We start from the raw sequence: 12,680 nt of genomic DNA, 5'->3' as shown, positions 1-12,680 counted from the left end.
GTTTAAATGAAAATGTTAACATTAAGTGTGCACTTAAATGGTACAGATAATTATTTTATTGTGCCCTTTCTTGATTTTCATTTTCATTTTCTTATTATTCTCTTGTTATTCATTGGCTTCTGTTTGCTATTATGTTAATATATGCTTATCAGTTTTATTAATTTATATATCCATTTCCTCTGATTGGCTCTAGCATGAGCACATGATTATTCTATTCTTATTTGAATTTGTAACTGTTGTTCCTTGTTCATTCTGAAGAAGCTCTTTTATGTTATAAGAGCGAAAGCTTAATCAACAGTTTGGTGTCTGTGTTCTATTTTCTTTAGTTCCGTTTTTATTTCTATCAGTTTTGAAGTTTTTATTTTTTATACTTTTATTATTTTTATTAGCGATTTTATATATATATATATATATATATATATATATATATATATATACATATATATATATATATATATATATATATATATATATATATATATATATATATAGATAGATATACACATGTATATGTATATATATATATATATATATATATATATATATATCTATACATACATATATGCATTCCTATTACAAGAACGAAAGTTCACTACTTCGAACTTGTAATAGGAAGCCTCACTTCTGCAAAAGTTCACTTTAACGAAAGTGAACTTTTGCATAAGAGCACTTCACTGAAAACACTGCAGCACAGTGGAGGACATAAAACACAAGCTATATCCTCCACTATGTTTCGATAGTCATGGACCTTACGGTTAGGGCACAGGTTAAGGTAAGGCGATAGTTAGTAAATCTATCCCCTTACCCTAACCCTAAGGTTTGTGACTATCGCACCATAGTGGAGGACATTGCTATGTCCTTCACTGCGCTGCAGTCGTCACGGACCTTTGGGTTAGGGCACGGCTCATGGTAAGGGGATAGCCCGTAGGGCTATCCCCTTACTATGACCTGTGCCGTAACCATACGGTCCATGAGCACTGCACGGAGGTTCAGTACAACACCAGTTTGTTGTAGTGAACTTCACGTAAGTGCACTTTCCTTTCGATTATGTGCACTTTTGTTGCCGTGAGCATTCCATGCACTATTTCAAATTAATGAAAATACGATCTAGTGTATGGAACCCATATATACATATACATATATATATATATATATATATATATATATATGCATATATATATATATATATATATATATATATATATATGCATATACGTGCGCGCGCGTGTGTGTATGGGGAATAGAAATACAAAAAATATTCTTGATTTTGTATGACCCGTGCCCTATCCCTATGGTCCATGAGTACTGCACAGAAGTTCAGTACAACACCCGTTCATTGTACTGAACTTCACGTAAGTACACTTTTGTTTAAGTGCACTTACTCTGCAGTGAGTATTCCATGCACTATTTTGAATCAATGAAAATTCGACCTAGTGTATGGAACCCACATATATATATATATATATATATATATATATATATATATATATATATATAAGCACGCGTGTGTGTATGTGTGTGTATGGGGAATAGAAATGCTCAAATATTCTAGATTTTGTCTTATATTTTGTATTGTTTTTTGTAAAATTTATGGTTTCCTGGCAAATCAATGAGAAAAGCAGTTATTTTATATTTAGTTTTAAAATTCTTCATAAAAAGCATACTAACGCAATGCCTGTTACTGTAGCAAATTTAGAATATATAACGGCAGTAGCTGTTCAAGATTTTGATCCTCTGTCTACCATTGTTTTATCTTTCTTGATTCTTGAACCAAGAGGTTGAGAGGTATGGGGTGTTTAGTAACTTGTTGTGTTATTACTTCTTCCTTATAGTTGAGCCAAGTGTCTTTAAGTTTTCTTACTTTTGTTCATTGTACCTCTAAAAACGTCTTTTCATCTTGCTCAAGTTTTTTTTTTTAAATTGTATAATCTAGCCTTTTCTAACTCCCTTTTATCCTTCCACTTCCTCCTTTCGATATCCTGAACTACACTGTTTAAGTTTTGTTTGGTTATTCCCATTTTTCTATTATATTTTGTTGGTTTTCATTCACCTCTCCTCATGTTGTTTTGAGTTCTTGTTCCAAGTGTTTTATCTTTAGAGAGTTATTTATCCAGTTCTCTGGGAGTCTTCATTGTCTAGCCTAGAATCACTGAATGGGAATTTTTAGTTCCGTTACAACTGGTGCATGATCTGAAATCAAAATGGGGTGTGCAGAAATCCTCTATCATGTATGTGTGTTCTTTATTTATATAGAACATGTCGAATCACATTTGAATCACATATTACCCAGATTTGTAAGTATACGTTTTGGCTTCCTTTAGTTTCTTAGCAGTGTCTATTAACCCATAATGTTTTGTCAGCTTCTGGAAAGTTTTTCCTTTTGGTGTTTTCTGATGAAGTCTTGTTCCTTTATCCACATCTCCTACCTTGTAAACTAAATTCCAGTCTCCTCCTAGAGTTACTAGATACTGCAAGAATTCTACTATTTTTGCTTTTGTTTAAGTTCACTTTTGTTTATTTTGGTAGGTATGTAGTAATTACTTATAATGAATCTAAAACCTTTCCAGAACCCTCTTGCCTATACATATGTCCCATACTTATCAATAAGCTCCTCTTCTATATTTATGCACATACATTTCCTTGTTAATGTAAAAACTCTTGTCTTTCTCTCTCCTATTTCTTTCATAAAGTGCTCTGTTTTGAAACTTTTTTTTGCTAACTTAATATTTTATGTCTTATTCATGTCAGTTTCTTGTAACTTTACTATATTAATATTTTCCTTTATAATGTAGTTTAAGCTTCTTATTTTCTTATTTTTGTCTAGGAGGCCATTTACATTCCTTGACACAGTTATGAAATAATGAGTTGCTAAGTCTTTCTTACCTTTTAATCTGAAGAGATGTCATGCTGACTCACTACTTCTGGTGTAGTCTTGTATCGTGCAAAATGTTGTGTACTTTTCCTTTTTATGTACCGTGAGATCTGTAATTTGAACTAGAAAATATCTTTAAAAAATTATGCAAATATATCAACTATATACAAGAAATTTTCCATCCGTAGTGTAGTATTGTGAGGCCTTGCTCTCATGCTAAACTGAGAATGCTCAACCATCCCCATTCAACTCCCCATCTCTATGTCTCTCAAGTTCATCAAGATTAATTATCCCCATGTAACTTGCACGTTATATATAGTTTTTTTAAACTAGGCATGGTTCACCAGTCTCATCTAATATGCCATCCTTGCTAGTTTCCATTAATTTCATATCATCTTGTGCATAAGCAGGAACAGATGCTGCTGTCCTCAGGCATCCACTTCTCTACATCCTGTTTATGCATCTTAGCTAACATGATTAGGATGATGTTATTTCACCAGTCTTATATTTGTGCTTTCAACTTCTCCAGTCACAAATGTTAAACAGTTTCTGGTACTTATATTTTATTACTGTAATTTCAGTTGTAAAGTCCCCTTGCCTATGGTATTGTTGCTTTTCAGCCATGTATAAATGTATACATACAATTCCATAGTTCACTGGTGATATTTAAAACGATGCACACTGCTTATTGGTTACTGTACATATACTACTGTCCTCACATGGCTTGTATCTCTATATTATTGTTTGACAGCTCATTGGATTTGTATTCTGAAGAAGTTATGTTATCTATAATGAACGAAAGCTTAATTATCAGTTCGTCTGTTGAGTATTTATTTTTTTCCTTATAGCTATTCATTAATTTTGAACATTCAGAAGTATGAAGTATACACAGACACACAGACACACACACACACACACACACACACACATGTATACATATATCTGTATGTGTAAATAATAGATATATGTATAAAACACAAAGGTGTATATATAGTTACACTGCCTAAGCAAAATATTTGCTGCCTTCCACAAGTACTCATCTCTGCAGGGAATTCTGGCTTGAAGACCTGAAGAGACTGGTAGATCATTGTGGGATACTATTATGGAGTGTCATGATGTCTGTCTCAGACCCTAAGTTAAGTATGGGATTTACATTCGCTCCTAGCAGTGGAAATAACACTACTTTAAGAAATTCTGGCTGGGAAAGTTTGGTACAGAAGGTGGATAAGACCAAATGTTATTATTTACTGGCTGCTTTGGTGGTGTACATGGATAAAGCTCTGATTAAAGCCCAGCTGACCTGAGTTCAATTAGTGGCTTGGATGACTGAAGGAATGGCCGGAAAAGGAATGCGTGGTTATGTTGGCATGCCTCACAGCAATCCCTGGTGGAAGCTGAGGGACTTCATGTTTGAAGGAGTATTTTCCAAGGAGTGGAAGGGTAGTGGGCCTGGCTAAGCTCCGGCAAAGGTAGGACTATGAATTGCACACTCCCATTGCACAGCAACCACCTTGGATGCAACCACAAAGGCTGTATTTTGGGGAGAAGTAACAGGGTAGGTCCAAAGTAAAAATCCACAGGCTAATGGTGGCAGCCAGGACCTCTAGGACACCCTTACATTCTGTGACTGACCCCAGCTATATTGGAATTAGTTTGGGACACTGAGAAGCTGCAAACCTGGCACAGACGTAGGGCACTGGTTAGGGAGGTTATAAGATGCCACTTGATTTACTGGTACCATTGATCAATCCTTAAACATCAGATGTTATAGAAAGTACCTTTCACAATTGTACTGTGTCTTGATCATTTGTATTTTATGCATAACAGTGGACCAATCTATTCAACTGCCAGTCTTATCCTGCCATCAAGACCATGAAGGAGAAAGAGCAGTGCATACTCTGGATTTTTGCAGACAGCTCAGATGTTACAGTGGTATGACAAATAACATTAGGAAGATTGACCAGTTAATTGTTTGTTTAATTTAGGGTAAATGCCTACTTTGTTGCAAAATAAACTCTGTCTAAATGGTTAGGTCACTGTGTATGCTTTTGTTTTGCTAAGTATTGCAAAAACTTTTTTAATTCTTGTTTTGTTTCCTGCTGCCTACTAGCTATCAGATCTCCTGTGTCTCAAACTGCCCATCTATTCCACATGGGTGAGATATAGTTATGGGAGACCATCATTTAGTCAACCAACTTTGTTTTTCTTTATGAAGCCTTGTACCCATTCCCTGTAGCAGCTTGACTCATGGCTTGCAGTGCTTGACCCACTGATGCATGTGTACTTCCATGCATGCATTAGTTTTATCTACAGTGCCACACACTGCTTGACAGTGACTGTATTCCCAGTCCTTGCACAGTTTCCATTACCCTGACCTCTAGCATACAGTGGAATACCACACCATCTTACCCCAAAGGGTGTAAGCAGGTATGGGATGCTTTGTTCCTTTTCTCCCACCATTTTTTTTCAACTGCAGTTTCAACTCAAGTTAAATCGGGCATAGTTTGAGCTTCCTCTGTATGTGTCACAGATACAGCGTAAGTGTTGCAAAACCTTAATAGTACTCATCAATGATTATCTTACTAGAGCAGATGATACTTTGTCAGCTTTTCAAGAACACTCCTCCTCAGAACATTTATGAAACTTTGAGCTGGATTACTGTATGCACCTTCACAAAATACTGCAAATTGAATGGCTGTTCAAAGAGCAGGCCTAGAGAAATATTGTGATGGTTTCTGTCAATGACTTTCTACTGTCCTTTAATGTTAGGATGATATCCTTGGGATTTCAGACCAACAAACAGGTCTACTACTGTAAGAGTTTTCCTTAAATACACTATATTTGTGTGAGGTAGATTTTGTGAGGAAGAGTTATCATAACAGTCGATCTTTGAAGAAGAGAATTTAATAGTGTACATAACCCTCCTACTGTCTCTTTACAGAGTACTACCTTTCTGACCTTTCTAGAGTTGTACATATAGTTCTGTTGAAATATTTACATTAGGTATATTTATTCAGTTAAAGGCAAATTTATGGAGGTCACACACACTGCTCCAGGGATTGCACACATATGAGGTATGGGTAATCTTTAGGATTAATACTGACATGAGATAATGCCAAAGTTATAGTGGGCAAATACTGACTACTGCTAGGCCTGCACATACCTTATAGTAGGCAGAAACATATACTGTTGAAAAACAAGCTGACAGGAGTAAGTAAAAGTCCTGACATAAATACTTATGGAAGAGCCTCACTCTCCCCGTCCCCTTAAAGGTCTACATAAAGTTGTGGTAAATACCTTAAATAACCATGCTGTCTTTGTGGATAGCTATATCACACTGTTTAACATTATTACTGATGCATGCTGTTGATATTCTGTATAGAATGCTTACATTTGCCTGACTCTATCATCAGTGATATCATTTTTTTTTAGGTTGGAGTGTATCAGAAAGCTTTTGAACATCTAGGCAATGCACTGACATATGACCCAAATAATTACAGGGTGAGTATATACATACATTGATCATCTATGTTTTTGTAGTAATTATCCTGTAAATAACGTAAGTGATGTTGCTGTATAGATGGAAATGATTTTATGGGTACCGTATGACCAAAATAATCACAAGGTGAGTATGTATTGATACCCTCTGGTTTTATAGCAATAATCCTTAACTAACTTAAGGTAACATTACTGTACAACTGGAGATGATTTTAGGGGTATCCTACTTGATTATACCTTCTAATATTGACTTGTTCAGCTGAAAGTTTGAACTTGTTAAGAGCTATTGGGAGATTATGTCCTGTCTCTGAATGTGCTTATGTCACTGTCATTATGAAAAGAATAGTCAGACACAGTCTCACTATTTCTTCCCTACTGTTCTTTTGAGTTTCTTTGGTCTAAAGCTTTCCAATTAATTTTTGTAACTGTTTGCTTATTTAAGGATGTTATATATTTCCTTAATATCTTTTATCATTTAACATTCTCATGGGATCATAGTAGGTTATTAGGCTATTGGTCCTGAGGACCTTATAAGTCTAGCCAAGAGTTTAGCCTATGTTTAGACAAGTCGGCACCCAAAGCCCATATCCAGCGGAGACATGGGTGAAATCCCAGGGGTGTATTTTTTGTTTCCCATCCAGTTATCCAGGTTGCACTTAAACAGGGATAATGAGGTACTCTGCTTGACGTGAAGAGGGGGTTTATCCCACAAATGGGGGGAGTCTCTAGGACACAAATCTGTCCTGCCAACAAGTCCTATTGATATCACAGACAAGGTTGAGATTGCGTATACAGCTTACTACAGTGGAGTTTGACTTGCAGATATGCAGCAGTCCCATCAAGGTAGGGTCTGAGATTGCTTTGTATGCCAGAAGTCCCCTCTGAGGAGTTTATTTTAAACTGAGTAGAGGAACAGGGCTTTTAGCCTATCTGTGTAGGGTAAATGCTTGAGGCCCTAAATTCTCCTGGTGAGGAGCCTCTGAGGTCTCTCCAACTGCTGCATGTGCTTTGCGAAGTACATGCCGAAGGAGGCATTGTACTCAATAATTAGTCTTATAAGGGAAGAGTGCAGGGATGTTATGACCTCTTTGTCCCTGGATGAGATACCCTTACTTATGAGGTGGGTCATGTAGGAAGCCTTCAGTACCACAAAAGCAACATGGTGGTCAAAAGTCAGGTTGCTATCAACCTGGGTGCCCAAATCCCTTACTACTGATTGTGTACTTAGGACATTGTTATTAATGTGATAAAATGTGGGGACGTCACTTTCCCCGAAGGGGATGATGATGCATTTTTTTAGCATTCAGCTTGAGGTCAAGTTTCTGGCACCAGTCATTTTTTGGGTGAGACTCACTTGGAGGAAGTTGACATCACTTGGGGAACTGATGACTATGCCAAGCTTGCTGTCATCTGCAAACTTGGTCAGCCGTAGTCCACTGTGTTTCCTGGTGCATTTGCTTATATCACTGCTACACCATTGACAGCTGTTAATATTCATATACCTTTTATCAGCCTTTGTTTTTGTCTTATGTCTTCTCTGCCAAAATATTAAGTGCTCTTGTTGTCAACAGATCACATTAACATCTTTCATTGTTTTTTTTTTTATTTAAGCAAAAAAAACTTACTATTTTAAGTATTTTCAATCCTTTATCAGTTTCAAGACTACTCTATCACTGTTAATGTTTTATAGTTTTTGTCTTTTTAAAAATATAAATTTAAAGAAAAAAATGCTGCTTCTTCAGAATTTGAAAAAAAATGGGAAAAAAGAACAAGTAAAAATGAAAAAGAAGGCTCCCCCACATCTTTTGAGATTAGTGAAATGTTCCCCCTTCATTCATTATTTTTTTATAATGATATCACTTTTGGGTAATGGGCAAAAAAGTGCCTATCCTGGCACTCTAGCTCCAGTGGATGTAAAGCAGAGAATTTACTCTGGATGGGATTTCAGCCCATAGCAAAAATACACTCACACATGCATATGTTTTGGGGCAGTTTGGAAGCTCAGTAGTTCATCTACTTTGTCTTTAGGATGTGGAAGGAACCAGAAACCCTGGTGATAGAATTGGTATGACTGTATAATACTGGAATGAGCTGGAATTAACTGGAAGAAACTGGAATGAGACTGGAATGAATGCCTTTATCTGTTTATTACCCAGAACTGTGCTGAGCAGGAGCCAGTCTCTCCTTTATGGGTCAAATCTTCTTGTATTTTTCCGAATGAAGTTTGTATACACTGTAGTTCAGTTAAGTATGCTTCATTATGTACAGTGGAGGTAGTTAGCCACAATATCTGAATCAAATCTTAACGTCCACAGTTTCTGCAGTCATTATATTGTCCATCAGAAATGTACAGTATCCAATAACAGTGCTGATAATTATGTCCTTAGTTTCTACACATATATTCTGATCCTCCAGCATAACATCATTAAAATTCTAGAATGCTGGATGTTTGACCTGACTTCTGCACTCATAGCCAAGTGTCTGTACTGCCTCCTGAGGACTGCACTGCCATGACTTTCTGCATATTAGTACTAATGAAACTAACTGTGTCAGAAATGTTTCCTAATAATACCAAAAAAGCTGTAAGTTTTTACATGCCTCTTTAGCGTTGTATTCTAAACCTTGCAGCAAACAAACAAAATGTTTTTATACTCAAATTTACAGCATGTACTGTTCTTATCAGTACTCTTGTCTGAAGGTTATTTTCACTGATTCACTGAAAACTGCATGCAAACTGTGAAGCTTGCTTTAATAGGGCTGCATTTCTAGCCTTATGCAAAGAGAATACTGTATTTATTTAGATTTAAATTACACCTGACCTAACAACTCATCTTTAAGATACCTAACACACATGCAGGTATCTTACTTTGAAGTTAGGTAGTTACTTTGAAATATGAAATATAAAATGAAGACACAGGCATGACCTTACATTTTCAGGCCTATGCATGGTCTATTTTACTAACTGTACTTCTGTAGGATTTATTCCGTAACAATTATCTTTAAAATTTCAGAAATGGGATTTACTTCTGTAATTACTTTATACATTTATTGATATGGTCTACAAAGGATACTATAATAATCAATAAAATATATTTTTAATCTGGTAAATAAACTTGCAATTTTAATTTTGACCTCTAGGTGTCACATGAGCATTTATGGTCTGTTTGTATTTAAGTCTCTTAACTTTATGAAGTGATTATTATTGGGCAATGTTTTATGTATTATAATTGGTAAACTCTTTTTTTTACACCTATAATATGCATATCCTGAAGCATAATTACCATATACTGTATTAACTTGTGTCTGTAAAGTTTCAGCTAGATGTGTTACTAATAATCCTGTCCATTTATTTTTCTAATTTATGTGTGCTGTAATAGATGTAAATATCTATGTTCTGTAATAGTAGAAGTACCTTTACTATAACTTATGCTTTCTGTATTTCAGATCTATACCTTTGCATACATTTTGAGTCTCTCTTTAACTTATTGTCTAATGTACAGTAGTTATTGTGCAAGATGCACTATAAGTTAATTAAATTAAGTCTGGCCTTTTATGCCTTGCATATATTAAATAACTATTACTACTTATTTTTAGATAACTTATCTTAATAAGCCTGTTACAAATGATTCTTTCACATTACCCTTAAACTAATGATGGAATAATGTGAAGTAATGCTGTAAGAAATGTGTAACTCAGTATGAATGTCATATTCTAAAACTTGACTAAAATTGACATAATACTCTTAGAAATGTATAACTGAATATTAATGTTATTCTGAAATTTGACTGAAATGTCCTATACTGAACTCATAACTGAGTATAAATGTCTTATTCTAAACCTTGTCTGAAATTCACATTAAAGTGCTAAATATTTATAATGAACATCTAAAATAGCTCTGTATAAATAACACAAAACTAATAAAGATCCAGACCAGATAAACATAAAGTCCACAAGCTTAGAGAAAGAGGAACCGAACAGTACTAATTATTGTTGAACGTGATGCTTTATTCAAATAAAATAAAACTCAAATCAAGCGCTTTCGCTTGGATAAATACCAGGCTTTATCAAGATAAATTTATTTTAAAACTTGCAAGCTTAAATACTCCATTAATAAAACCATGTGACCAGGGTGTTAATAAAATCAATGTGCAATTAACTTTAAAAGCACTGATTCCAAGTTAAGAATAAAAAGAAAAAAATAATAAAAATAGTGTGTGCGCCATACATTAAGTTAATACATTCAGTAAAGTGCATTTGTGCAAACCTCATAATAAACACATCTTAAAAAGCATGAAAAACTTTAAAAATAACTAGCAAAATGCAAACATCTCTTAAAAAAGTTCAGGCTTTAAAAACCTGAGATCATAACTTAGCCCTTCTTAGTTTCAATACACTAGAAATACTAATGCTTTCATTAAGACCAGGTGGTCTTGTTAAGCTGCCACAACAATTCTTTGTACTCCAGATGGGCCTCCCAATCTCCACCTCTATTGTCCTGCAAAACCTGCTCTAAAACCATAAATTTAATCTGCATATTGGAGCATATGCTAAGGTGTTTAAAAAAGGCATTGGTATCTTTCCTCTTGGAGATGTCGTAAAGATGTTCATAAATCCTTCTTCTAAGGGTTCTCTCAGTTTTACCTATATAAAATCTGAGACAGTAGGTTCACAAACCTAAATAAACAACACCCTTTGCCCCACAGTTGTAAAAATGCTCAGCCCTAAATTTATACCTCCTAGAGGGGATGTATAGGGAGCTATTGTTGATTACATACGAGCATTGTTTGCATACCCCACACTTATAAGTACCAAGTCTAGGACCAACACGCTTATTAATAGACCTAGGTCTTCCTTCAAAAAGACCTTTGAGGTTTGTATCTCTTCTTCTAACAAAACAAGGATGTTCCTTGATAATCTGTATAAACTCATCTTGTTGCTTAAGTATAGGCCAATATTTTAAAATTGAGTGTTCCACCTGCGAAAAATCTTCCGAAAAGGTGTAAACAAAACTGTTATGAAAATCAAACTGCTCTGACGGTTTTGTTTGTACATCTTGTACCGTACCTTTACCAGTAAAGGAAGATAAATAACCTCCCTATTAGTAATGACTTCTTGGGCTAGATCATTAACCAAGTACATTGGATAACCCCTTTCTTGAAAAAGCTGCTTCAAAAAGTTCACCTCCTCCTGAAAATATTCACTAGTGCTGCACATCCTCGAAGCACGTATAAATTGCCCCTTAATTATACCTTTTTTCTGGTGGAAAGGGTGACCACTATCAAAGTGTAAGTATGAGTTGGAGAAAGAACTTTTCCTGTATACTTTAGACTGGAAAGTACCGTTAAAAGTATCCAATATGCAGATTAAATTTATGGTTTTAGAGCAGGTTTTGCAGGGCAATAGAGGTGGAGATTGGGAGGCCCATCTGGAGTACAAACAATTGTTGTGGCAGCTTAGGCTGAACGCAACAAGACCCACCTGGTCCTAATGAAAGCATTAGTATTTCTAGTGTATTGAAACTAAGAAGGGCTAAGTTATGATCTCAGGTTTTTAAAGCCTGAACTTTTTAAAGAGATGTTTGCATTTTGCTAGTTATTTTTAAAGTTTTTCATGCTTTTTAAGATGTGTTTATTATGAGGTTTGCACAAATGCACTTTACTGAATGTATTAACTTAATGTATGGCACACATATTATTTTTATTATTTTTTCTTTTTATTCTTAACTTGGAATCAGTGCTTTTAAAGTTAATTGCACATTGATTTTATTAACACCATTAATGGAGTATTTAAGCTTGCAAGTTTTAAAATTAATTTATCTTGATAAAGCCTGGTATTTATCCGGGCGAAAGCGCTTGATTTGAGTTTTATTTTATTTGAATAAAGCATCACATTCAACAATAATTAGTACTGTTCGGTTCCTCTTTCTCTAAGCTTTGTATAAATGTTATTTTTTGGAAACCAAGTAAACTAATACTAAAGGAGTACCTTTTCTGCAAGTATTGTCTGAACATAGATAAAAACATAAACTGCAATTTGGTAATGTTATATTCTGGAGACTAAATTATTAGTAAAGGAATATCTTTTCTTCTGTCAGTATTATCTGAATACAGATGAAAGCATAAACTGAAAACTAGTGCTGTTGCTTTAACACTAATCTGCATAAATACACGTATGTGATATGTTCATTTTAACTTTAAGATTTTAGATAACTGCAGCACATTTAAACTGATGACTAGTACTGTTATACAGTTTATCTTTAATCTAGATAAATGCACATCTGTTGTATATACATTTTAACTTTAAATAATTT

The 12,680-nt window shown here is 34.7% G+C and overlaps 1 protein-coding gene across 3 annotated transcripts in view; it reads left to right on the top strand.

Moving 5' to 3' along the window:
• Positions 1 to 12,680, top strand: part of BBS4 (Bardet-Biedl syndrome 4) — a 1,226,477-nt gene that overhangs the window by 671,524 nt on the left and 542,273 nt on the right. For all 3 annotated transcript variants that reach the window (XM_044077733.1, XM_044077734.1, XM_044077735.1), the window contains exon 10: positions 6,305 to 6,373. In XM_044077733.1, coding sequence (XP_043933668.1) covers positions 6,305 to 6,373 — 69 coding nt within the window. The remainder of the gene's footprint in view (positions 1 to 6,304; positions 6,374 to 12,680) is intronic.

The sequence above is a fragment of the Protopterus annectens genome, chromosome 7.part0 (genome assembly GCF_019279795.1).
Source record: "Protopterus annectens isolate FY-2018-M chromosome 7.part0, PAN1.0, whole genome shotgun sequence".
Taxonomy (NCBI): domain Eukaryota; kingdom Metazoa; phylum Chordata; order Ceratodontiformes; family Protopteridae; genus Protopterus; species Protopterus annectens.
This window is presented reverse-complemented; position numbering and strand designations above follow the sequence as displayed.